The sequence below is a fragment of the Genypterus blacodes genome, unplaced genomic scaffold, assembly GCF_046128005.1.
Source record: "Genypterus blacodes isolate CSIRO-AG114 ecotype Tasmania unplaced genomic scaffold, CSIRO-AGI_Gbla_v1 ptg000245l_1, whole genome shotgun sequence".
In the NCBI taxonomy this organism is placed as follows: domain Eukaryota; kingdom Metazoa; phylum Chordata; class Actinopteri; order Ophidiiformes; family Ophidiidae; genus Genypterus; species Genypterus blacodes.
In genome coordinates, this window is record NW_027467042.1 from 63,174 (window position 1) to 89,619 (window position 26,446).

Here is a 26,446-nt window from a genome sequence, read left to right on the forward strand (position 1 = left end):
TGTGTGTGTGTGTGTGTGTGTGTGTGTGTGTGTGTGTGTGTGTGTGTGTGTGTGTGTGTGTGTGTGTGTGTGTGTGTGTGTGTGTGTGAGTATTTTCACATGACTGCAATCGAGCCATACATGAAGCCCGAGCGAAAAGCACACATAAGTAGGGTATAAATCTAATCTGGAGATAAAGGACGCCTCTGATCTCACTGAGGACAGCAGCAGGGACACAAACATGACGCCATAGAGCACACACACATGCTGCTTTCACTTATGTACTATATGTCTGACACAGAGGACTTGTGTGTGTGTGTGAGAGAGAGGGAGACAGAGAGAGAGGGGCAGAAGTGATAGTCCCCAGTATCCGTCTCCTTTCATTCCTTTCTCCAAAGGGACACCAGAGACTTTAATTACCTTCACCTGTGTGCAGACAAAGAGCCCCACCCACCAATCTGGCTGCCGACCACACCCTGGTTCCCACGGTAACCCTCCGAACCCTCCCCCGCGCACACACAACCCCCCCCTCCTGTATACGCGCAAACACAGAGTAAGTCCCGCTACTGTACAAGCAGGAGGAGGTGGAAGAAGAGGAGGATGTACTCACGTCCAGCGAGTCCTCGTTGACGATGACGAGGGACATGCCGTGTGTCACCAGACGACAGGAGTAACCTGAGAGACGGAGAGAGACGAGGGGGGGGGGTACAGGGGAGGGAGGTTAGATTAACTCCAGGCCATAACACACAAGTTTACAACATCCTGCTTTGTTCTCACTCCTTCTCTTTTAGGCAAAACTTTATGGAAAAGTTAAACCATTACGCTCCTTAAATCTGCCGTCCACTCATTCAGTCAACTGTTGGATATTTAGTTTAATATACGAGCCAAGTGGATACAGCTTTCCTGTTTACACAAAGGACCGGGATGGAAAAGAATCCCAGACTTCATCGCGACGTTGCTCAACTTTGTGTTCATTCTTGACTGAATATGATAAATGGTCGGCATGTTGCTGCCAAGAGAAACCGAAGGCGTCCGTGTCACGGCCTAGCAGATTCAGTTTCTTACTCTTCTGCCCTCCCTGGGGAAACGCCGGCCACTGGCACATTTCATTAAGAGATTGGAGAATCGTCTGGCGTTTCACGGCCCAGCATAATGCCGGCCGTTCATTCACCCATGATTTAATTAACTCAACAATACAGTTTCCCTGCACGGCTGGGCGACAGGCTCCAGTGACAGGGAGGCTTCCTTAGCCTGGGACCATTTGCCTATTTGGCCTCCATGCAAAGTCCTCTAAACACTGAACCCAGCCGTGTCGCATGGAGCCTATTTGGCTGCTGGAACACCTGGTGGAGACACATACTTTACATCCAAGCTGGTCTGTTTGCCTGCCTGAGTTTCAGCAGGATTGTTACATAGTTGCGAACCAATTTTGATGAGAGTCTGAAGGGTGGACACGTCCCATTAAGTAGGAGTCGCTCTCAATGCTCGACTGCTTCACGTCGGTTAATCATCTCCCTCCCTCCCTCCCTCCCTCTTCTCCTGGCCTCTCCTTCCCCTCACCTATATTGATGGCCGTCTCCTGCTTGTCGCCGGTGAGCACCCAGATCTTGATGTCGGCCCTCATGAGCGTGGCGATGGTCTCTGGCACGCCGGCCTGGAGGCGATCCTCAATGGCCGTGGCGCCCAACAGCATCAAGTTCTGACGGGACAGGGAGAGTTTGAAGCTGGGTTAGAAATAAACAACAACAACAACAAATTCAACTGGACAACGCCGGCCCGTACGTGTTGGCTCTTCCTCCTCAGAGATCATGGCCACATATCTATTCTGAGGCTGAGAGCCATGCCAGCGTGTTGAGTTTAGTAGCTTCTGCGGCTCGGTTGGATTCCTGTACCACTTCAGTCTCTGCGTGCCAAGTAGTAGCCTATTACTTTTTCCCTCCTTGCTTTAATTTGTTCAGCATTTACATGCACGTGTACCCTCATTAGACGCACACAAACACACGCGCGCACACGCCCACACACACTCGCAGGGTAACACTGCTGTGTTGTTGACTCCAGCTTTTATGGGGCTTTTGGCAGGCTGGTGCAGGTAATTACCCCTGTGGTCTCCCAGTCTGAGCTCCCCTCCTCCTGCTTCCTCTTTTCTCCCTTCTCTTCACTTCTCTCACCTCTTCTTTCTCATCTAAATCCACATCCATTACCTCATCTCAGCGTCTCCTCTCATGCCTTATCTCTGGATTACTTGCGTTTTCCATACAACGCTACATTCAAGACGCCGCAACTCTAAACTTAAACGGAGAACGTGTTTTTACTTTCTTTCTGCATTTCAATTTAAGGGCCTTGATGTGTAATGAAGGGCCACCATGGTTGTGTAGTGGGGGAAAGGATGGAGCCATGCTGCCACCTGCTGGTCACCCTTGTGCACCTGTGGCAATCAGCTAAATGTGTAGAACGTCTCCATTCATCTCCTCAAACTTTACATCCGTAACAAATCAAAGGAAAAGTAATTGAAGGCAACGTTGTCAGTTTGAATATATTAAAGAGCCTTTCAGACGACCACAGGTTTTGTTTTGGCGGTTACCTTCTCCAGCAGCTCATAGCACTCCTCTAGCTTCTGTGCTCGGTCTTTGAGCACGGTGCTGACGCGGGTGTATTCCTTCAGCCACTCCTGGTAGGCCTCTTCCTCCAGGTCCACATAGGCAAAGCAGAGAGTCCGCAACCCTACAAGGGAGGAGGAAAGGGACAATAAAGAGAAGAAAGAGACCTTTAGAGCGGAGGACACACTCTCACACACACTCTCCAAGCCTCGAGTCCTCAGATTTGTCTTTAAATGATTAACAAGTCAATGGCGTGTCAGCGATGCAGCACCTTCTTCAAGATCACACACTGCATTCTGAATCCGAACACCTATAAGCTGGAGGTCGTAACTCTTCATCCCATTTGGATGCGTGCCTGAATGTTCACAGCTGCCAACTAAATAAGTGCTTTGTCTGCTCAGGTCTGCGAACACGCTGTTGGCACCGGATGAGATAAATCACCAGCCATGATTGTTAAAAAGCCACGGCAAGCTTTATGTCATTTTGTTTTGATTTGTTGAGACAAGTCTGAGGTCTCAGCTCTGCGTCAGGCCAGGAGGGCGACTAACCACGGCAACCAAGACCATAGATGCTGGTGGAGTCAACATGTACACACACACACACTCTTTCCCCCTCTCTCTCACCTTCAGTAGCAAATTGTTCCAGATGAGCAATGGTTAAGTCTTTATACTGGGACGCTTCGGTCAGACGTTCAAAAATGACATTATCCTGCAAAAACACAACGGTTCCAATACATAAGTGCTGCACCATATGAGAAGGGCCGTGAGGATATAGAATGATAATGACATAAACATACAGCGCCTTTGCAGTAGAGCCGGAGCTTCCCACAGGGGGTCCTGACCACCACAGACATGCGCTTACGGTTACTGTAAAAAGAAAAGTGAAGGTTTTATTTCATAACGCACAACAATCCCCACATTATCTACATCCCTGATTGACAGCCAGCGACAAAGCTGCGCCGTGCTTTCGCATTAATACCTTGAAAACTCCAGCACGTTCAGCAGCTGGTAGGTCATCTCTTTTCCTCTCTGAAATAAAGCGAAATACAATTAGATCCAGTCGCTGCAGAGGGGAGGGGACAGTGAGAAGCGCCAACACACACTCACAGCGTCGATTATAACCGAATCTGGAGTCCTGGCGGTGAAGACGAAACCCAGTCCTTTGGCTCCTTTGACCAGCGCTCCCTCGTCGGGCGAGGAGGCCTGGTAAATGATCTGGCTCTCCTCTCTTTCTGGCACCACCGTGTGGCACACTGCCATCATTGTCAGGAACTCGCAGATCTGAGGCGACGTGGGCTGGACACACACACACACACACACACACACACAGAGATAAGATATCAAAAGGTCACTCTCGGGGGTGGAATGCTCGAGTGCGGACTGTCACTCTGAGACGGACACCTACGTGCTCCTTCTCGATGTTTTGGATGAGAGCTGGGTCGTCGAACTCGGTGGAGTTGTTGCTGTTGGACGGCAGATTGCTGCGACAGACGAGAACAGAAACAGCTCGCCGTTAAAAAAGGGACATTTGTTTACGTCTTAGGGAGTTTTACGACCTTGAACTAGGTTAAAATAAGTTCTAGTGTTCAGGTTGAAGCATAGAGCTCAACATTAATTCTTCACAGCATGCTGACAGTGACAGAATATTGGAAAGGCAAGACAGATGAGAAAGGAGGAGGAGGAGGAGGAGAGCCACTGACCTGAAGTCCTCCATTGAGCGATCGCACTCAAGATCAGGGAAGTGGCTGCAGTGATGAGTGAGGTCGTGTTGCAAAAAGGAATCAATCAAGTTCACGAATTGATAAGTTCATCATCTAATGAAGCATGCGAGATCACTTGACAGGGTAAAAAACTACGACAGCTCATTCATTTCTACAAGTAAGTCGTGAATTAGTTGAACAATTTCAGATTCAAGGGAAATGCTGTGTAGCCTAATGTGTGTGTGTGTGTGTGTGTGTGTAGAGGAGGCAGGTTTGGAATTACTTAAGAAACTGACCCGTATGTAATTCCCGCAATGGTACACTTCTTAAAGTGCATGACGTTGCAGGTCAGCGTTCCGGTCTTGTCGGAGAACAGATACTTCACCTGGGGAAGACGGACAGAGGACAGGCGTCTTTTAAATAATGGAGCGTTCCTGCTGACGCTTCGGAGAGTTGGAGTCCAAAAAATGCAAACAGGAACACAGGAGGAGGAGGAGGAGGGACTCACCTGTCCAAGTTCCTCATTGAGATTGGATGTTCGGGCCACAGCCGGCGTGTCCGTCTCTGCGTAGTACATCTCCACATCCTGAGCAAGAGACGCAGCACATTGATCAGGGATATTAGACTATTTAATGAGTAGACTGTACCGATTTACTGGGGTAATAGATCGATTTTCAATAGCTTTCAGTTTTATAATTTTACATCCGTCTTTTACCCTTTAATATTCAAAACAAACACACACACACAGACACACAAAATCCATACCCAGTTGATGAAGAGGGCCTGCGTGAACCTGACCACCTCCAGAGTGACGAGCAGGCTGATGGGGATCAGGTTGTTGTACAGGATGATGAAGGTCAATAAGTTATATGCAAAGTTAGTGGAGATGTCACCTGCACACACACACAAAAAAACACACACGCAGTTACTAACGATGGTATGTAATATGACATCATCAAAGCAGTCTCATCAGTGTGAAGATATCCACGTGTGTGTGAGTGTGAGTGTGTGTGAGTGTTTTTGTTTGCTCACCAGCTCGGGAGAGGTACCAGCAGGCGTCTTCAGTGTGTTCTCTGTTCCAGATGGCAGCGCCCACGGAACTCACCAGCGCCATAACCAGCAAGATGCCAAACAAGACCAGGATCTGCATGTTGGTCACTCGTTCCACATTAGAACGCTTGAGCGGCGCCTTGGTGGAGTTCTGAGCGGATGGAGGGAGACGAAGAAATGAAGGGAAACTGATCTAACGTGGCTTTGAGGTTTGTAAGAGTGAATACAGACGGCACGGCAGCTTTACCTGCATCAGTTTGGAGTCGTGGCCGGTGTAGACGACAATTCCCACAACCCACTGCGTGTTCCTGAGCTGAGCCCCACGCAGCAACACCTGGTCTGGACCCAGCGGAACAGGGCTGAGGAAAAAAAGACCGGTAAGCGACAAGACAGGAGCCGACACAACGACATGGATCAGTGTTTCTGAACAAAGCAGGATTTAAATTACATGCAGGATGAGTGGGAGAGTGTGTGTCTTACTTAAGGTTTTCCAGCCGCAGCGTGCCGGTGAAGTCATACAGGTGTCTGTTGGGGCCTTCACACTCCAGACGACCCGACAACGCAACTAAATCCTCCAGGGTCTGGAAGCCAGCTGTGAGCGAGAGACCCTGAGGGAACAGAACCGTGACAAGTCAAGGCCAGAAACTTCACAACTTCATAGATTTAACCATCTTCAGACCAAGCGGTATTAGGTTCTAGTGTTTACTATGAAGCCTACATCCTACTGTACCTGTCTGATCTTCAGGTTGGTTTCTCCATCCAGGTTGGAGGTCTCAGTGTAGCACATGGCCTGTGGTTCACTGTGGAGAGGAGGAGGGACCGCATGAAAACATAATCCCAGACAAAACACAGCACAGCTTTGAGAAAACTGACATAAACAAATACACATGCTAGACAACACACACACACACACACACAAAGTGGAGTCTGACCTGGAGGACACTATAACCATGTCAGCAGGAAGGTGCTGGCCATTGGTCACCTTCACCATGTCTCCCACTGCCACCTTGTGGTCGGAGTGCAGCGTTACAGAAACATGAGGGAGTAGAAGTAGAGATGTTAGAGGCAGAAAACATAAGAGGCATGTTAATTTGCACTAACGCAATAGTGGCAGCAAAGAAAGAGGAAGAGCTCCGCTGCAAAGCTTCAGTGCCTTTATTTCGACCTTAACAGGAAAACCACTGTTTACAAATGCGTGAAATTACAAGAAACAGAGAAAATAGAGAAGGGGAGAAGAAACCAGAATTCATGAACCGAATCCACTCAGCTGCAGAAGGTGATGTGTAGGCAAACCACATTATCTATGCTCAACAACTAACTTTAAAATGTCGGTAGGTGTGAGAAAATTTACAAATCCATCAAATAAAACTTGTGTACTGTATATGTCAAACTTGTTTACGCAAAAGGGCCGATGGCATCAGGCAGACATGCTCAGACACAGCCTGTCAACTGGATCTGTCAAAGTGTTCAGGCTTGTTTTCCTGAGATCTGGAATCAAAACACAAGAAGGAGATAAACCTCCCTTCAGGAATGACTGAGGAGTGATATTATCAGAGAAGAATGGGAGATCATAATTACACACCCTTTGACATAAAGTGAGCACAAACCCTACACTTGATCACTTCCTTACCATCGTTTACAACAAGAAGAAGAAAGAGCAGAGTCATTTCTCCTCAAGTTAACAGTGCAGCTGGGCCTTTCTGCTCGACCCAACCTGACCCTGAGCAACTAGGGGGTAAGGAATCCCGGCTCTACACTGACAAACTTAAGCTGCCATCACCGCTACGAGGACTGCAAGAACATCTGGACCTGCCGGAGCAGAACAGTCACAGCTGGGCTCATCCGGTTACTAAGAGGAACCGATCATCTGACAGGATTCAATGGAGGAAGCGCTGATCATCTGTGACCCACCTGGTTCAGACAACTGGACGCTGGAAGATGAATCTATACCAACCATTTAAGCAATTATGGATTCCAGAAAATAAACAAAACACACTATGGGTCCCTGAGATGCACTGAGACGCTGAAACGGCAAAGAGCTGAATCCACCAGACATCGACCAGAATATACTCAAGTATTCATCAAACAAGAGATTCCCGCTTGGAACATTAGACGAATGAAGCCGTAAAACAAACCGGCTTGTTATCTGCGCCGAAACCCGTCGATACAAGTTGGCACGTTATCTCTTCACTGTCAGGGATTCACAACGCACAAACAGGCCCTGAGCAAATACAGATTCAGAGCCGGGCCAAAGCACAAACGGGACACAAAAAAACATCCTGCAAAAAAAGCGAAAGCAGAGAGAGACTTGACGACCTCTCAGCGTGCGTTGCCAAGGAGCTTTTTGGCAGTCTTGAGTTTTTTTTAAATAAAAAGGAAGGAAAGAGTGATAGGTGACAAACGAGATAGGGCGACAGAATGGGAAGTCTGCGGTGAGGGTGTTACCTGTTTCCAGATGATCGTCTGCCAGGCTCCATTCCGCAGCACTGAGAGACAAGGACAGCACAGCCATCAGACAGCCTATAGAGCAGCACTCATACAGTATTCATAGCCGCTAAACTATTGTCTGGAGCGCTTGTGGTCTTTTCCTATAGTGAGTGACAAACAGCCGTTCATTCAGCCGTGAAGGGAAAACAAAACCCGAGCAAACAGACACAAGGGCACTCATGGAAAACCGCACAGACAGATGATGAACACTGGCACGGGTGCACACACACACACACACACACACGCACGCACGCAACCAATACCTGTCGTCTTCTTATTGTTGACTGTGTTGTCCGCTTTATGTCTTTTCTGAAAGGAGAAAGAGGAAGTTGATCACTTATCAAGATTAACACAGTTAAGTGACAGAGCTTTTCACATCAACATTTCACATCTTTCAGGTTGTTTTTGTCAGAGCAAAGTCACCGAGGCTGTTTTTTAGTAAGTTGCCGGATTCTGGAGCTATGTGGCTGTGGCTCATCAGATCTGTAGAACCTTTGAACGGAACCACGTGCTACTAAACGGCACAAACAAGGAGATTATGGCTTATTACGGCTTCACAAATAGAACTGTGTCATGCTACAATGATGGCAACACCTCTGAGTGCTATAACACAAGATTCATCCCTCTGAGGTAAAAATGAATCCGTTTCTATCAAAGAAAACTAAACATATCCATGTAGAGTGGCTTTGAGAGGCTTTTCAAAGCTTAATAATTCATTCAAAAGGGGCCCAAAGTGAACAGCAAATACCTCCAGAATGTTCTTTGAAATGTTGTACCATTATAGGGACGCAAGGGATGCTTTCACTTACATAATCCTCTATGATCTCTTTGATCCCCGCCACGGTGAGGATGAAGATGAGCGGTACCAGCGTGGTGTAGCGACCGGTGGGCGACACATCCGGGATTTGCTGAGGACGGACAGGGGAGACAAACGGCACTCAGAAATCATTGCTAATGAGTTCTCTTGACAAAGTCGGCGTTGAGGTTGAGCGGCTCATTGTTATGCATCAGGTATCTCAAATAAAGATCCTGATCCAGTTCATCCCCTCAGCAGTCACTGGATCTGTAAAGGGAGTCATCACCTTTCCAGATAAGGCTGTAACTAGAGCAGCTATGAACTTAATACTTTATACCTTCCTGTTTTGTGTTTAATAAAGGTGTATGAATGAAAAACAGGTGATCGTTGAAGTACTGTGCTGTTAAGTGAAACCGACCAATAAGATCAATCATCGTGATACATTATACCAGCGATTGACAGAGTAATGGAGACTTCATATTCATCTAGGAAATCCGAATAAACCATGCAAATCACTAAACAAATCCAACGCTGAGCCAACCGTGCAGACAGGTGCCGTTACCGCCGCGCCTTTACCTGCATGAGGGCGATGAAGAGGAAGAAAGCGTTGGCGGCCCGCCTGATCTGCTCGTACAGGAACCGCGGGAGGAAGGTGAGAATCCCATACTTGGTGGTGCTGCAGAGAGGAAGAAGGAGGAGGAGACGTTACGCTCTGTTTACGTTCAGACACAGGAGACGGAGCCAGATTGTGCATTAGTGAAAGGTAGGAATTGATGCATTACAGATTTTTGCAACCTTGCACCTGATCCAGCAGCATACATTAAAGCCTGAATAACAGAGCGCATTTACGCTTTAAGGCTTGCCGCACTTGAAAACCAATTAGACACTCAAAAGTGCTCAAACTAGCCATTATGGACACACACACACACATTAACACCTATAAATGGATAACAAGTTGAGTCCAATAATCTAAATTTAGACCAAACACCCCCAGAAAAGAACTGAGAGAGACCTTGGCACCCTCAACCTGTCTGTCAATCAAGTGTATTGATCCGACAAGCGTATTGATCGTCCTTGTTTATAGGCTGCAGCTACCGTAAGAGCTTTTAGAGACTAAAAATAAAAACAGTCAACCTCTGTATTAAAAGGACGTGCTTGTTTCTTTCTCCCTACTCTGTCCAAGGGAAAGGCAACCGCTTTAGTTCAGTGCGTAGTTTGGGCTCATGGTCACGAGTGTTTTGTTTGTGGACCGAGTCCCACGTCATCACATGTGGAAAATAACCTGTGCGACCGCTTTTGGGTTAGTTTAACACACAGGCAGAGAAAAACAAACAACAAACAGGACACCAAACACCAAATAGTGTCCCTGTTCACACACATGTGACACAGCAGGTCAATGTTGAGATACAAGAACATACACACACACACACCTGCCACATCTCTGGCTAAGTTCAACTTTTTGAACACACACTATAGATCTGGCAGCTGCTGTGGCATAAACAGCTGTGAGCTGCACGGGGTGATGCTCACAGCTGCTGCAGGGCTTTGCATAGTCTGTATATAACAAACCCAGTGCTCTTTATACATTGAAAGGCAAAAAAACGCTGGCCTGGAAACAGAAAGGAGTCATTTGTCCAGTAGAAATAAGGTACATTGTTTCAAATCTGAGTTGTCATTTATGTTTACGGTGCTAGAGAATTTATGTTGACGCAGAAAAGCCGCATTTGCCTGCAAAGAGGAACGCTCAGGAGAGCAGCAGCAACACTCAGGTTGTTTAAAACCACAACGGATGATGAAATATGGACGGAGACGACCGACAATGGAGAGGAGATGAGCCGAGAGTACAGATAAAAGCCATCTCGCTTTAATCCCAGAGGAATCAATACGGCTATTTATTGAACCTTTCAAGCGTAAAAGGAATTACAGGAACACAGGGACACCAAAGAGGGCAAGGCAGTGGAGTCAAGCTGCTCCGGTCCGTCCAATCAGCAAGCAGGGGAGGGACAGAGCCGAGCACGGTCCAGTCAGACGCGCCAGGCCTCGCCCGCCATAATGATATTAGTAAATCGGAATCAGGTTCTTTTGAAAGCGAAATCAAATCTGCTGACAGTAATGGCAGAGCACCGAATGTCAACTGCGTAACGACGAGCCTTTCCCTCCCACACAACGCAAGCCCAGTGTGCCCTGTGGCGCCAGACGCAGTTAGTTCATGCAAAAACAAATTAGAAAAAGGCAAACGGCAAGAGACAAATTACGTCGGCGTCTGTTTTGGATCAAAGTATTGCAGCGTGCCCGACCGTTACCCGCGAGTATTTACAGCCACAGCCGAGCCCATAAAATATGACAACAGCTGGGAGGGGGCGTTGATAGCGAGACTTTCAACTGCAGTAGATGAGGTTTGGCCCTGGCCGTGACCTATAGAGATAACCGCATACGACCAGAGAACTCGCTCGCATGTTTGGGGCCACAAAAGGTGAGATCGCGATACTACAGCGGTCGCAATCAGGCAAGATTTGTAGTCCACCTCTTTCTGATTTACGCAGATCGGTTACATCACAGAGGCGGAGCGAGAACAAACAAGGAAAGAACCTGTGATAGTTTCTAAAACGCTGAAATCCACGGCCGCCCGGGGAATTCAAACACTCCCAGCTCGACCCAATACAACCCCGTCAAAGTTTCACTGAACTATTTGCAAGTAAAATGTCCAGGACCACAGAATTCACCATTGACCAGATCGACACACCTAAAGCACTTAGAGAGTGATTCTGTACACACAGCCAAGTGTAGTTACTTTACTTTCATTGTCGGCTTGAAATATTCATGAGGCTTTATTGATTAAGCAACATGTTAAGCTGTTAGCCAGAGGATTTTTCTTCTTCTTCGTGATTCTATAGTAGACTTGAGGCAGCCACACACACACACACACGTCAGCCTCGCCCAATCAGGAAAAGCCCCTGCACATTTTCAAATAATGACCCAATGAGTGAGTTATTAAACAGCCCTGCCTGATGTGTGATTTGTAAATGGTAGTAAAGTTAAAAATCAACCCAATTGTCAGTGGCTAAAGTCAAAACTAATTGTTGGAGATCTTCCCATATGGCGCACAAGGTAGACACACACACACAGAGTAGTAGTGCGAGACTGCCCTTCAACCCAAATACATGAGAGCAAACAGATCCACACTGCAGGATACTATTTCCACCAGCTGATCCTTCATTGTGACCTCCCTGAGAAACACTTGATAAGGGCCTCATCGACCTTAAGAAGAAATCCCAGACAGAGTTTGCATAACACACACATTATAATAAAACAAAGTCAAGACTGATTGCATGCTTGCCACACTGGGATTTGCTCCGGTTGGTTAAACAAAACAATCAAAAATCAAACTTCCATTGCACACACATCCGACTGGAAAGCTCTCTCACACACACACACACACACACATACACACACACACCGGAACCTCAGAGTGACACTAACCTGACATGGTTGTCGCAGAACTTGGTTGTCTGTGGCCGGTTGAGCAGCACCGTCCGCGCCGAGCCGTCTACCACATCCGCCTGGGAAGTGGTCCCGGACATCTCATCGTCTGCCTTGCGGTAACCGGCGGACGAGCAAGCGGGTCCTGCACCGTTGGATTGATGGGAGAGAGGCGAGGCTGAGTGAGTGTGAGTGTGAGTGAGGCAGGAGGAGGACACAGAGAGAGATCGAGGGAGAGAGAGAGAGAGAGGCGAGAGACAGAGACATAGAAAAGGAGACGTGGTTTACAGTTCAAAAGCGAAGGCGACCAATTAATCCTTGCGGCTGGTGTCTGCTGATGTATGCTGAAGCCGGAGGGGTCGATTCAGTGACGTCTCCCGTTATAAACAGCCCCTTGTCTTTCAGTATTATTATGCAGGTACCGTCAATGCGTACACGACGCCCACGGGACCCCCCGTGTATAATGGATGTGCTGAGGGATGCACAATGGCGAACAAACACACCGGGTTCGGCTATATTACCAGCACGTCAACTTGTCCATATGTAGCACAGAAGAGAAGACCCTCGCTGATCCTTTTGCGAACAATTAATCCCAAAAAAACAACAAAAGAAAGTGACAGAATGGGATGCAACACGTTCCTTCTCCCGCAGGCTCCCTGGCTCCCCGCCCGCCTGGCTTTGTCATCTCCAGCCGCTCCAAAGCATCGTGATCTCGGCTCATTCACCCCACGCTTCAGCTCCAGGAGCACCACGTTTTTTTCCCCTCTCTCAGTCCCTCGCCTGCGCTTGTGTTTTCCGCTGCGACCGGGGAGGGGAAGACAATATTGCACCCGGGCCGTGACGCTACAGTTTACCCAGCCGGTGCAACCGCGACGAGCCAGCAGAAAGGACCGATGCAACCGCACGTTTTGCCCGCCCGCCTCTCCTCTCGCCTCCCTCGGCGTCGCTGATTAGGTATCGCTCCCGGTCCCTGGTTCACTACTGTGGCTCCCGCCGCCGTCTTATCCGACCCCACTCGCCGCCTCGGGAAAACCTTTATCCGGCGTGATTTGGACTCTCTCTCCTCCCTTCAATGTTAATATAGTGGGGCGCTCACTGCAACGAGTCAAGACAAGGAAGCCATATGGAGCTTCTTCAGTGTCGAGGGGCAGCCAGTCCGGGCTCCGCTTTTAAAGGGCCAGAAGCCCGATATCTCATGAGGTCTCCTACGGTCGGGCACAGATGGGTCAAATGACATCCGTGAGGCAGGAGCCATCCACCAGGAGATCACTCGAAAACACACGGGTGTAATCTGAGCAGTGAGTCTCACCTACAGTTTTCCCTATGAGTTTGCATGTGCTTCCAGCTGTAAATCGGAATCAGTGCATGAGTGATGTGTCGAATAAGGCAATAGGTAGAATACTATAATCTAATATAGAAGACTCGTTAGACTCAAAGCCACTTCTTATTATTCTTTGACGAGCTCTTATCATGTTACAGTGAGGCTGAATGAATCACAACACACATTCTGACATGTGTACACAGGGACAACTGCAGGAATCATGCTCCTCTCTTAAGTCTAAAGTGTTTTTATTAGAGCAGTATTATATGTTCCTTTTTATCATAAATAGGATCATGTGAGTCTAATATCTGATTTGCTGTATTTGCATAATGTTATATGAGAGTGCTTCCTTTCTTTCTTTCTTCTTGTCTGTGCATTGTGTAGGTAAGTCAGTTAGTGAAAACAACAATAGAGCGATTCCATAAATAATTTAGGAAGGAATAAGTCCTGACAGAGTTTAGGAGATTGGGTTTCTGCAGCCCTGCCGCCCTCTCTGCAGTGCTGCAACAGATGAACTCTTATTAAAAGCAAGTTTTATTTTATTATACTCCACTCAAGCTTGTTGATCTGTGACATAGGCGAGGAAGTGTAAACAGACCCCCGACCATATGTCAGCCAGCTTCGTCGGCTGTTATCTTGTCTGCCATCATCGGTGGTGAAACATCAGACTTCCCACTTTCCACTGAAAGACACATTAGGCCTGAATGTTTACCGAAAACAAACGCAGTGCTTCCAGCTTTGCGAGTGCAACCAGGGGGCAACTTGATGAGCCGGGTCTGCATTTAGTGTCGTACTAGCTAATATATAATGTGCAATGCTATTTCTGTATGTTTGTATCATCATCATCACCCAATCCTCCCCAACACCAGCCAACCTAAGCGGACTGCCATGCCACACATCCCACGATGCAACTGAACAAGGGGGAGAGAGAGAGCGCAAAGGTCAAAGTCTATCCAAGCGAAATGATAATAACAGCCTATCTCTCATGTCTCTATCTTTGACCTGCCATTACCCTGGACCCGACAGAGCCGTAAGTCACGATCACAGTCCAGTGCTCACACTCACGACGAAAGACACTGAGGTCAAAGCAAGATAGCGACAGATTCAAAGGAAATGATTAAGGATGATACAAGGTAAAAGGTAATCAAGAGTAATCAATATTATTCCCTGTAATTACATCTTTTGCCATTCAATACATTTGTCTTTGATTGACTTTCCCCCTCCTCTCTCCCCAAGCAAACTTATTTTCCTTTGTACACATTTTATGAAGTACTTTTTATATACACACTGCTTTGTTAATTATTTATCTCGTATTTTGCGCTGCTTATCTTTTCTCCCCTACATTCACCCTATCCTTCACCTCCGCCCCCGCCTCCCCCCTCCACCTTTTAACCCATCTAGACTCCTACCTTTCCAAGCAGATCAATAACGGCTTTCTCAGCAGCCCACTCCAGCTCTGATTCATGTCTGAGGAGATCAATGCCTCGGCTACTCCTCTCTGATGGAGTGGAGGTGCAGTCACCTCTGTAACTCATTACTGATGCGCAACCGATGAGTCAGCGGCAAACCCCGACGGAGCGCAGTCAGGTCAATCCCACGTGAAGCACCTAGGCTACCTGGACAGGTACCACAGGGCTGGTATGCTGCAACCAGCAGACTAGGTAAGCCTTGACTCATCCTCCTTCACCAAACATACTGATACTGAGAGGCGTAAACTAAGATAAAGTCCCCAAAGTTGTGTGTGGTCTAACCAGTAAACATCCTTTTCTTATGTAGGAGTGCTGGCCACATATTTCCTCACCACACCACACCAACCTTGTATTTTGGGCTGAACTCAAGCTGCCCTGGCCTGGTGCCCAAACCTTCACAGTTAAAAAGCAGGCCAGGCAGTTGAATAATAGATTGAGACAGGCTGCATAATTCATCTACATTATCCCGTACGGCAGAGCATATTTCACCAGACACCACCTTTTGCGCTGCGCCTCAGACTTCGCTCAGTGAAGGAAGCTACTAATCACAACAGCAGTTACGGTGAAATAAGAACAGTTATCCTGAGCTGTCGGAGCACTCCCACCTCCACAGGATACACTGAGGACACATGGTGTGGCTGTCTCCACATTTTTATATCTGGAAAACCATCCAAACCATTTAGATGCAATTACACTTGCACAGCTCAATGTGCATCCCAAAGCAAAGAATCAGAAGCTGTTTGTTTTATTACAACTCATTTAATTTTCCTGTCTTTGGCAGCTCACGAGGTAAATGTTTGGAGTTGTTCTTCCATTAGGGCGACGTCTTCTGGTTTTAATCCACTAACAGCAACAAAACACTAAATCCATCTCCTCACTTAGTTCAAGCGAAGTGTCAACACCATTTAAGTGCCTTAAATGTCAAACATCTACACACTTTGCCTTGGCCCTGCCCACAATCCCCGCCGTGTGGTTAGGAAAACATTACCGACAGAGCGATGTCTGGCCAGGCAACCCCTTCGCCCCATGGCTTGTCCTGGTCTCCTCGATGAAATGCAGGCCCTACTTCCAAGTCCATGTCCCAGACCTGTTAGATAAGGTCCCCAGTGGGTCCATTTGCCAGAGTACAGGAGCAAGACGTAGAGCTAGAAAGCCTCTTACAGGCCAAGTGGCCGAGGATGATAATCCTCTCTGTGTCTGCTCTGCAACTTCACCTGCTACTAATCCAGAGACTGATAATCCTTCAGATGAGACTGCTACACACACACACACACAAATCACAGCCTTTCAACTAATTATAGCATACTCACACACACAAACAAATAATGTATGCATATACTGTACATACATAAAGACTTTCTAACGCCCCCAACCCCCCCCCCCCCCCCCTCTCTCTCTCTTACACGAACACACACATACACAGAGAAAGACACATCTCACTAATGCCAGAAATCATGCAAGGCCCACACATGCAGCAACTCCCCTGCTCACACTCTACGCTCACCTCAGTCCCATACATGCGAGCAGCACTGTTCATGTACATGGTCAGTGCAGGCATGCCATGTGCATGTGCTCTACTGCATGCAACAGATTCAGATATACGTGTTTGTCTTCATCTGTCTCCGTCTCTGAGGTCTGACGTGATCGGTCACTCCACTATCTACAAGCACATGCAGTGACACAGGAATTGCTTGTCAGTGTTCATTACTCCAGGCCCCAAGGAGCTACAGAGTATTCAGGGTCAATATCCCGTTTTAACCCTTTCAGATGAGGGCTGGAGACACTCAGTGACTGGACCTCGTAGCTCTTAAGGGCCAGGGGTTGAAAGATGGCCGCTCCGAACCACGCTGGTCAGCCACATGCAACCTCGGGGGCTCCGGGCACAAAGAGGGTGTCATCCAGTCTAATTCGAGCAAACTCACTTTTGTCAAACCTGTCTGTGAGGCGGGCACGCATGGTAGCGTCGGTGCCCAGGCCCGGGTCCTGTGGTTCAGAAGTCTCCTGCCTAATGGTGGTCAAGACTAACTGCTCTGTGGGAGCCAGAGAGAGGCCGAGGCGGGAGAAAATAACACACAAGACAACAAGTCAATATACACATTACACACACACACAAGATGCCAGCGTCTCAATAACCACACTGTAGATGTGTGCGTGTTTGTATGTGTGTGTAAACATGGCTGGCTGAAAGCATTCTATAAATAGGATGTGATATGTGCCTGCAGGCCTGGAGAGTAATGGATCCCACCGAAAATGTTTGCAGCTTGTCCAAGAGTGCCCCCCTGTGTCCAGTTTAGGTAAACCACACGCTATTAGACTTATCTTTAGTTCCCAAATGGCATCTTTAGTGGTTTAGCAGCCATGACAACCAGTCATTATCTCCCCCAAACAGATGTGTTGTTGACAGTTGCCTGAGCTGCACGATTCCCCAAAGCTTGAAACACCAGAGCAACCTTCCGTACATACAGGAACACAAATCCATGCTGTAAAATGTGACATGTCCCAGACAAACAGCAACAACTGTATTATCTTAATTAAAGTTTATTTGGCTTTATATTGTGACAAAATGCCATTTTACTGTTGACTAATGCGCTTTGTCAACAGACGCTAAATGTCAGTACCAAGTGTGTTTCAGTATTCAGCTCATGCTTGTTGTATTTGTGTGTGTGTGGCAGATTGTAGGTTGCAGACGTCATCACAGCACGCTAATTAGAGCAAAGAGTCAAGAGGCCAGGCTCCAAGAGATTACAGGAAAGACAGCATGCAGCATCAGAGAGGGAACACATGTACATACAGACTGACTCTGATCCCGGGACACGCCCTCTCTCTTCCATCTCCATCCTAAGCTTTAAAGTGGGTAAAGTATGCCAGTGGATAATTTGCTTAACTTTGGGAAGTAGAAACACCTCGGAAACTAAATTCTCCACTAACTCCATTAATAAAAGCTCCATATCACTGTAGTGTACTGTGATCTCACACTCTGCTGCATGGTCGGTGCAGAGTTGCCCGCCGGTGCTTTGCCTTTTTCACCTTTGACTATTTAAACACAAATGCACATGAAACAGCACAGTGATGTCACCTCTTAACAACAGCACACATAGAAACCCCAGGCCTGAAGACAATGACCCATTTGGTGCGAATCTCTGATCATTGTTTGCCCTGTTTCCTATTTCTGGAAGCTGCAAGAGGCATGACACACACACAGACACACACACACACACAGCCCAACAATATGCACCAGTTACTATTAAAAGCCACTGTGTCAGCCCAACACACATGTCTCCCTTCCTGAACAATCCAATCCAAACAATCCATATGTGACATCATTGTTTAAACAGTTGGGACGTTTTTCACCCCAATATTGAAACTACAGACTTAAATTGGAAAGTTGTTTGTGTTATATACAATAACAAGTCAAAGATCACGTGTGCACATGTCTGATCAATACATATCCATCACGTGTGTGTGTGTAGAGAGCAGAGGCCACGCATGTGTGAAGCCTGGAGTTAAGGTGATGTTCGTTTCCCCTGCGAGCTTAGAATGACGAGCGCTCTTTTAGACAGTCACGTGTTCTTTAAGTCGGCCGGGTAATGGGTTTGTACTTGGACTGATATAGCAGGATGTACGGTAGGGGCTTGGATTAGATGTTTAGACAGCATAATAAGCGTTATATTTAGATATTAAGCTACCAAGAAATCACAGTAGACTACTACACACTTACCTACACACAGATAGCTCCATATCAAAACAGAATGGCTGAAAGTGACATGTCCCTGCCTGAAACATGAGACATCAGGCCCTTTGAAGCAGGAGCAGACACCTGCAGTCTCCTTGCCCTTGTATCCTGCTGCCAGAAATGACAGATGCCGGATGATAAACACGAACGGACAACGCAAACCCACCCCACATGGATGTCGCAGTGTGGGACCGTTATTTATATTCAACGCACACATCCACTCACCGCGGTCATTACGCTGTTTCCCAGGCCTTTATCCTACAGCACGATCCCGGCCTGTTCAGTCCCACAGTCAACCAGACGCCCCCCCCATGCTTAGATGAAGCGAGAAGTAAGATAAACAGGATGTGTGTGTGTGTGTTTTGCTTGCCTACCTCCCTCGCTGTGTATCTTCTTGGCTCTCCGGTTGAAATACATTGTGATGGTGAACGAGTGTCGGTCGGGCTGGGGTGAGGAGGCCGGAGCGGTGTCATGCTCATGGCTCACCGGCGGAGCAGGGGGCTGCGGGTCCAGGCCCTGGCTGCGGCCGCTGCTGCTCCTGCTGCTGCTGCGGGGGAGCCGGGATCATCGTTTTTCGGCAGGACTACGGAGGTGATGTTACAGTAGAGGGCAGGATGAGCCAGTGTCATGTAGTACAAAATAAAAGGAAACACACTTCCGGTGAGAGGCTTCAAAATAAAACATGTAATCGCCGCTGATATTTCTCTGGAGGAATTCGTTGCAATTAAATTGGAAATAACGTACAAGTGCAACCGAACCTATTCCATTACAATTGTAATCATTTTCTGAAACAATATTTTCATACAGAAATAAGCAACCGAGTTCAAATATTCCTCCTGAATCGAGCTCGTTTCATTTTAACTTCTATTTAGTAATGAATATGAACCTATTACACCTAGACTTACATAGATTTGCAAAGTTAAGTATAACTGATGTATTACCTATAAAATCATGGTGATATTGCGGTTGTTTGTGAAACTGCGTCACTTTCCTTTGCACGTCAACAGCATAGAAAAGTACAATTACATCCTTTTCACACATTAGTCAAAACAATCAAACTCGAACTATATAGCTATTTGTAGTTTTATTTTGAAGGACTCATTTCTGGTCGCATCCTGTCCGGCCTCGCGTCAGCTTGGATTCGATTCAATGGTCCACAGGAGGCGCGCATCGGATGAGACGCGTGCACGCACCTGCCATCTGACAGCAAATTATGAAAGCACAACCGAACACGACACACACGCCGACATTATGCGCATGTACACACACACACACATTTCCAGGCATTACAAAGCTGCATTTTATTCCATTGTTAAGGAGCAGAGAGGAAAACCAACGTCTTGATTTCATTACATAGTAACATAATGCATTTTGATCTTAACTGTTTTATTTACTCTCAACACATTGCAACATAATACATATTCATATTTCAAAAGTCGTTTTCCATCTTATTAAATAGTAACAGAATAAATATTCACTTCTGAACTGAGTGGCCACAACCCTTGCCAAATCTCTGGTGAACATTCAATGTACAGATATTATCTGAGAACCAACTTGTACTGGGACGCAGCCTTTCCCTCACCCAAACACCGTCTCTCTCTCTCGCACACAGACACACAATAAACCATACACACTTTCCACTAAAAGCGACTCTCGGGCATTTCTTCCACACTGCAACATTCCTGTAGTTAAGTGAATTACCTTTTTAAACTGCAACATTAGCGTTTTCTGTGTATTTTTACCGTTGCACAAATTTGACCCTGGTGGTGACGAAACCTGACGAGGGTGAGACGGCTGTGGAACACTACAAATGCCAGGATTTGAGCAGGTAATGCAAAACCAAAAAAACCAAACAACCTACCAGCAGACAAAGATTTTGAGTATAGTTTGTATAACTGCATGAGAAAGAAAATGGGTTCGTTGTTGCCTACGCTTTAAGATTCCACCTGGCTCCAGGTTTGGCTCCACAGTTATCAAGCTAAACTTCTTCATCATCTTGCTTGGTGAAGGTCTGTCAAGTATGGATGGAGAAAGATGGGACCACGGGTTGGCAAGACTTTAGTTTAGGTGATTATTCTCAGACAACAGCATGTAAACAAGAATGAACAGCACCAAACACAATACTGTTTTTTTAAATCCTTATTGCACAATTCATACTAAATCACTACTCCGTTTCTCTGATTATCGTGTGCCGTCTATGTTTCACTTCAAATGTGCTGCTCGTATCTGTGAGAGGGCAAAGATCGGTACTAAATTTCAAAAGACTGCATTTGATGGTTACACTTTGTATCGCAGTAAAGTGAGACTGGTGTCAGGAGCCGGGGTTTTAAAAACTAAATGACTTTGAAATTTAAATGCACAGCTCAGTAAATCAAGACAACTCTTAACGCAAAACTAAATGAATGGATTGGTTTCAACATGAATGTCAGACTGCGGATGAGTGTCTGTTAAAAACAACAGAGAGTTTCTTGTTTCCGTTTTTAAAAGGCGGCGGCGTGTGTGAGGAGCGTTCTTGTTTCAAAGTGATGACGGTGAGATATTTACAGCAGAAATCAAACGGGGGGGGGAAAGTGGCTGGTGTAAGTCCGGGTGTGAGGGGGGAGACGTCACGTGTCAGACATTAAAGTTAAAGCAGTTAAAGTGAGACTAGTCAGCAGCGGCTACAGGAGATCCTTGAAGCATTAATGCCATCCATTCACTTGGGCCTCTGAAGCAACGGGACAGAGGCCGGAGAAAAGCTCACAGGAAGAGGAGAGAAGAAAGAAAAAAAACAAAAGGTGCTGAAAACAAAGAGTCTTAAAAAAATAAAGTTTTGTTAATTCTCTGCATTTATAGTTTCTTTTCTCCCTGCTTTTGGTTCAACCTGCTTCAGCTTCGACTCGATGGATAAATGAAATCACAAACGTGCTATATACATGCTGAGCCTGCGTGGGGCCCGCTCAGTCCAGCCAGCAGGGAGGGAGGGAGGGAGAGAGAAAGAGAGAGGAAGGGAGGGTTGGTAGGTGTCCGAGGGCCGGCGGGGTCAGTCATGATGCACTGTGAGGATGGGCTGCCTGCAGATGGGGCAGGTGTTGTTTTCAGAGAGCCAGCGGTCGATGCAGTGGATGTGGAATTCGTGCGAGCACGGCAGCCGCCGCAGCTTGTTGCCCTGGGCGTACTCGTTGATGCAGACGCTGCAGGCGCGGCCCGCCTCCCCCTCCAGGCTGGCCTGACCGTAGGTACGGGTGGCCAGATTGTCGATCTGCTCTTTGGTCAGGCCCCGGGGGTGTTCGTCATCTTCTTCATCATTAAGCAGGAAAAAGTGAGCCAACCGCAGAATGGGGAGCGTACCATTCTCCACCAGGTTATTGGTGTCTCTGCTGGTGGCCCGTCCCTCTGTGGTACTCACCACCCCTCCTCCCAGCCTGACCTGACCCCCTTGGTCTTCATCACTGACCACTGCACCCGCCCTCTCCTGGTCTGTGCCACCTGTACCAATGTGACCGGCTGCATTCTCATTCGTGTGCAGACGACTAACTTGGCTGGCGTTACCATTAGTACCACTAGCATCTGGGTGGCTGGGTGCAACTGTTTCAGAATCAGCCTCAGTCTCCATGAGGGAGCTCAGCTCCCCAAAACCAGTCATGATCTGGCGCAAAATAGAGCGCAGGGCCGTGGAGTTGGGCTCTCCCAGGCCGGTCTCACTGATGCGCCTCAGTGGAATCCGGATCGTACTCACATAAGTGCGGATCCCAGCTCGCTCGGAGCGTGAGATTGTGCGTCTAAATCCACCACTGTCGCTTTCAAATGTGACAGTGTTCTCAGCCACACGGGCACGAGAACGCGTTCTGCTGGCAATGCTGTCCCTGTCACGGTTCTCCCCGGGTCGGATCCTCCTCACCTGCAGGTCCAACATAATGGTTGGGTGGCGACGCATTGCTGAACTTCCTGCCCCGGCTACTTGTGGCTCACTCTCACGTTCTCCTCCCTCTGCAGGTGGCTCAGTTAGAGCAGCGGGTTCTGCCACTGCTTCCCTTGTCTCCAGGATAACAGAGTTTGTGCCACTGCCTGGCTCAACAGCATTGTTGCTAGAGTCATTGGCACTAATGCTTGACAGTGGAGTAGCACTGGGGCCGGGTGTTCTGTGCAAAGGGGAACGGCTTCGCCTTGACAGGCGAGGTGAACTCCCACCGTTGGCTGCAGCTCTGCGGGCTCTTCCGCGGGATCGAGTCCTACTGCCACGCAACTCCTGTCCTACCGTGGCTTGAGTATCAGACTGTGGCAACATACGGGGACAGTCTAGAGACGCTGTCATTTCATCACGACCGTGCTCTAACTCTGCACTTGGGGCATGTTGATGTTGAAAGGATGTAGTTTGTTCAGGAACAGTGGAGAGAACAGGAGGAGGCGGCGGCGGTGGAGAGTGTAAGGTCGCACTTCTCCTTTGAGTCATAGCTGGGGGGCTCACGGGCGGAGAAAGGGCCGGGGGGTTCATGGAAGGGGCGGTGGAGCTGCTGCGGGTACGGCGAGTCTGCATCCTCCGACTGAGGGCCGGGCGGGGGGAAGGGTAGGGGGCCGGCCTCGGTGCGGTTGAGGGCCGGCTGCTGGAGAAGGAGGAAGTAGTGCGTATGGAGGTTGAGGTCGTGTTCGGGGCCGCTATTGGCTCTGCGGGGTCGGAGGCGTCATTATGCTCGCCTGGCTCTGGCTGATCGTGATTGATGTTGATCTCGAGGCTAAAGCGGAATTCTCCACTGTTGGGGTTGGTCCGGCTGACGGCGCGCCACGTCTGGTTGCCACTCTGCCCGCTGCGGGTAGCATTACCAGTACGTCTGAAAGTATTCAGCCACTCCAGCAATGAGTCACCATTAGAAGTCTCTGCTCCTTGCTCGGCTCCCCCTGGGAAAGAACAAATATGGTTAAAAGTGTGAACGTGGATTCTCGACTAAATATATTCTCTAGTGCAGGAAAACGACTGCAACTGCTGCGTCACCGCTGCCAACAGAAGCTTTGGCCTCGGAATGTTGTAAAAAAGGCATGAGGGAAAAGTTTTAGCAACAAGTTAAACAATAAATTGCTTGGTCTAAGCTGTTGTTTGACTGTTATCCGTTTTATTGCACTCAGTACTGAGCTGAAATGCTGCTCTGAGGTCTATGAGACACAGTGGTCACTAGATGCTGATGTTTCCTGGCTTTGTGGTTAAGCATTAGAGGCTGCAACGGCGCTTAGTCTTTCTTTATCTTCAGCAGGATGTGTCAATTCTTGAGTGAGCCTGTCTGTTCACAAGTTTGTCCTTCAAATGTTCGATAAGAAGACAATGACAATGTCAAACATACGGTTAAAAACCTGCGTTGCTTCCAGGGTTGCTGATATAATGCTGCTCTGAGCTCTATGAGCTACAATGATCATCAGATGCTGATGCTCCCCGGCTCCCTGGGTACTCATTAGTAGCAGTGGCGTTTGTCACACGCGCGACAAGACTAAGGGAACTTTCTTTCTAATGTTTAATTAGAAGACAAAAGGATTAGTGCCTTACCCCGGTGTCTGACTCTAAAGCTTACCTAAATAGATAATAGTGATGCCATCAAAACAAGCAAAGCTAGAGCATTGATGTCATCCAATCCAACAAAGGCACAACAGTGATGTCGCCCAAACTAACAGAGCTACAATAGACCTTACTAGGTCTAGTTCAAACTAAGCAAACTAATACCATGACTAGCACAGATTGGATTTAGAAACAAGCTGATGGAGACAAGTTCCTCCCCCTCCTCCCTACCTGCCCCTCGTCTCCCGCCAGCCCCTCTCTCCTCTCCCTCACCGCTACTGCTCTGCTGCTCTCCGGACTCTGCAGTCTGCGAGCGTGACTCAGTACGGGGCTGCGATGACACGCGTTCCTTCGCTCCGTCCAGACGCTGCCGGAGCTCCTCGGCAGTCACCTCCCCTGCGAACAAACACAGAAGCCGTTATTCACCTTCATCACCATTAAGTTAAAAAGAACATCCCCTGCTTTGTTTAGACCATATGCTGCTTGTGTATGCAGAGTTAAGCAGCTGTGTAGAAAGATGTGCTGGTCCTCACCAGGAGTGCCCAGCAGGTTGCTGTCTCTCATCAGCCGGTACTCCTCCTCACTCAGCTCATTTATGAAGTGATAGTATGCCTCCTCCCTGCGAAGACGTTCTGCCTGCCTCCGCCGTTCATCTCCCCCACCAGGAGGGTCCATCACCATGAGAAGTGCTGTCAGACAGATGATTGAGGGTGTCAGTAGAAAGCAGAGCCTACACTGTCACGGGTGGAGTCGTGTATGTTAAACTGCTCCTCCAATAATCACTCAGGACCCTTTTCCATTAATGTCACCTGAACATAACAAGACCATTATTAATGAGTTCTCTTGTTTTTTTGACAAGAGAAGAACCACAGTTTGGTCATCTGCTGTATGTGTCATCTGCACGCACTGAGAGATTTGTTTCAGACGTCAGAGCATAAAAAGCAGTCAAATGAGAGCTGTTCGTTTACCTTAGCAGCTCAGCGACTCAATTTAGACAACGCCATCCATTTTCTACAGAAAGACACCGCCGGCAAGATTTGGAGTGAAGCTCCCGGCTAGCACTGCTAAATCCTCCCCGACAAATAGCGCCGCAAATACATCCAGTGAAGGACGAGCAGAAATCTTTGTCACTGTCAACAGTAACCAAGACGCGCCATTTAGGAGCTAAAATGTTAAGCTAATTTAGAGCATGAGCTGGCAAATCCTACTGCCACACACGGAAGGCCATGTTGAAGGAGGCACAGAAACAAGAGCAACAAAACTGTCGTTGTCATACTGGCTCGGAACCAATCAACGCCCTGGAGGTAATGATAGACACGTGAAATGACCAATCAGCGCTCAGCAGGGGTGGGCCAGGATAAATGAAACGATCTCCATGTAAACGCAGGGCAAAGAAGAAAGACAAAGAATAGTCTCTCCGTAATTGTTTTAAACTGCATATTTTATAGTAAATGCCGGAAATGACATGCAGCACAGCTGTCTATACGTATTATTCACTTTTGCGCGCATTCCAAAGATCCGAAGTGTCATTTTAATACGCAACGCCTTGGTTGCTAACTAAGCGCTAACAAGTTAGCACCCCAATGTTAGCTCCCGTCGACACCAATGTTAGCTGGGTTAGCCGACATGCTATCGGAACAACTAATCCGGCTTTAATCGGGAACATGGTTTCCAGCGAGCAATTGGTCTGTACGAAAGGTACAAGTTAGCTATCGTCGGCACAGTTTTTGAGATGACAATGTCATTAAAAGGAATTTAGTACCTGTCAAAGCAGCTGTAATATGGACGGTTGGCTTTCCACTCCCTTCTCTCAAACCCAAGATGGGACCACTGGTGCTACACTATACCGTCCGTCCAAAACAACGTCTATGTCTACAATAGTTCCTACCCAATACACAATAGCACAACTACAGCAGTTAGAAATGGGTGAACATTAATTATGGGATAATAAATAGATACTTTATCTACAACAGAGAGCAGCTCTTTACGAGTAACAATGGTGTAGTGTCATGTAGGGATTTAATGACTAACTAGGCTTCACTAGCTGGCTGCGGTTGTACGTTTTAGATTATTGTGCACAACAGCAATTCAATAGTACTTTATATATAGTAGAATTGGTATACCTATTGAGTAGTTTACATCTACAACATTGATGCTATAAACATATTAATAACAAAATAACGATGAAGTAAAATTTGAATGCATATCTGTTGATTCAATATTTCGCATATTATGTCATGGTGATCTCATTGTTATTGGACTAACATCTGAAACCAGAAAATAAAAGCTCGGTTTGTAAATTGTAACCAGCATG

The 26,446-nt window shown here is 47.5% G+C and overlaps 2 protein-coding genes and 1 long non-coding RNA gene across 12 annotated transcripts in view; 1 reads left to right on the top strand and 2 right to left on the bottom strand.

The window, feature by feature from the left end:
* atp8a2 (ATPase phospholipid transporting 8A2) overlaps positions 1 to 19,097 on the bottom strand; it is a 39,044-nt gene extending 19,947 nt beyond the window's left edge. The window contains exons 1-24 of one of the 8 annotated variants that reach the window (XM_076171316.1): positions 14,422 to 14,488; positions 12,377 to 13,379; positions 12,089 to 12,233; positions 9,185 to 9,284; positions 8,622 to 8,720; positions 8,076 to 8,121; positions 7,771 to 7,811; positions 6,258 to 6,331; positions 6,056 to 6,125; positions 5,806 to 5,933; positions 5,573 to 5,684; positions 5,308 to 5,476; positions 5,041 to 5,168; positions 4,784 to 4,861; positions 4,572 to 4,660; positions 4,276 to 4,320; positions 3,981 to 4,056; positions 3,683 to 3,871; positions 3,555 to 3,604; positions 3,373 to 3,442; positions 3,200 to 3,284; positions 2,561 to 2,700; positions 1,540 to 1,678; positions 590 to 654 (exon numbers count right to left, since the gene is read on the bottom strand). In XM_076171316.1, coding sequence (XP_076027431.1) covers positions 590 to 654; positions 1,540 to 1,678; positions 2,561 to 2,700; positions 3,200 to 3,284; positions 3,373 to 3,442; positions 3,555 to 3,604; positions 3,683 to 3,871; positions 3,981 to 4,056; positions 4,276 to 4,320; positions 4,572 to 4,660; positions 4,784 to 4,861; positions 5,041 to 5,168; positions 5,308 to 5,476; positions 5,573 to 5,684; positions 5,806 to 5,933; positions 6,056 to 6,125; positions 6,258 to 6,331; positions 7,771 to 7,811; positions 8,076 to 8,121; positions 8,622 to 8,720; positions 9,185 to 9,284; positions 12,089 to 12,189 — 2,094 coding nt within the window. In that variant the 5' untranslated portion in view covers positions 12,190 to 12,233; positions 12,377 to 13,379; positions 14,422 to 14,488. Of the gene's footprint in view, positions 1 to 589; positions 655 to 1,539; positions 1,679 to 2,560; positions 2,701 to 3,199; positions 3,285 to 3,372; positions 3,443 to 3,554; positions 3,605 to 3,682; positions 3,872 to 3,980; positions 4,057 to 4,275; positions 4,321 to 4,571; positions 4,661 to 4,783; positions 4,862 to 5,040; positions 5,169 to 5,307; positions 5,477 to 5,572; positions 5,685 to 5,805; positions 5,934 to 6,055; positions 6,126 to 6,257; positions 6,332 to 7,770; positions 7,812 to 8,075; positions 8,122 to 8,621; positions 8,721 to 9,184; positions 9,285 to 12,088; positions 12,267 to 12,376; positions 13,380 to 14,421; positions 14,489 to 14,818; positions 14,902 to 16,800; positions 16,889 to 18,985 lie in introns of those variants that run through there. The other 7 variants (XM_076171311.1, XM_076171310.1, XM_076171318.1 and 4 more) reach the window with 7 other exon arrangements.
* Positions 14,459 to 20,928, top strand: LOC143016811 (uncharacterized). 2 transcript variants are annotated; one of them, XR_012965551.1, is made up of 4 exons: positions 14,459 to 14,549; positions 14,811 to 15,070; positions 17,101 to 17,172; positions 17,551 to 20,928. It is a non-coding gene; the product is annotated as an uncharacterized LOC143016811 (long non-coding RNA). The 2 variants fall into 2 exon arrangements; XR_012965550.1 differs by lacking the exon at positions 17,101 to 17,172.
* rnf6 (ring finger protein (C3H2C3 type) 6) lies at positions 20,540 to 25,960 on the bottom strand. 2 transcript variants are annotated; one of them, XM_076171320.1, is made up of 4 exons: positions 25,895 to 25,960; positions 24,666 to 24,821; positions 24,406 to 24,528; positions 20,540 to 23,486 (listed from the first exon to the last, which is right to left on the bottom strand). In XM_076171320.1, the coding sequence occupies exons 2-4, from the start codon at positions 24,811 to 24,813 to the stop codon at positions 21,634 to 21,636; spliced, it is 2,124 nt and encodes a 707-aa protein (XP_076027435.1). In that variant the 5' UTR covers positions 24,814 to 24,821; positions 25,895 to 25,960; the 3' UTR covers positions 20,540 to 21,633. The 2 variants fall into 2 exon arrangements, with proteins under 2 accessions (XP_076027435.1, XP_076027434.1); XM_076171319.1 differs by having other exon boundaries at positions 24,364 to 24,528.
* Between the last annotated feature and the right edge of the window lie 486 nt (positions 25,961 to 26,446).

Excerpts from the sequence above, each read along its gene's own strand:
- rnf6 (XM_076171319.1), bottom strand. The coding sequence starts at position 24,813 with ATGGTGATGGACCCTCCTGGTGGGGGAGATGAACGGCGGAGGCAGGCA. Across the intron at positions 24,529-24,665 it reads CAACCTGCTGGGCACTCCTG|GGGAGGTGACTGCCGAGGAG; the intron begins GTGAGGACCAGC and ends GTTTGTTCGCAG. Across the intron at positions 23,487-24,363 it reads TGGCGGGAGACGAGGGGCAG|GGGGAGCCGAGCAAGGAGCA; the intron begins GTAGGGAGGAGG and ends GTTCTTTCCCAG.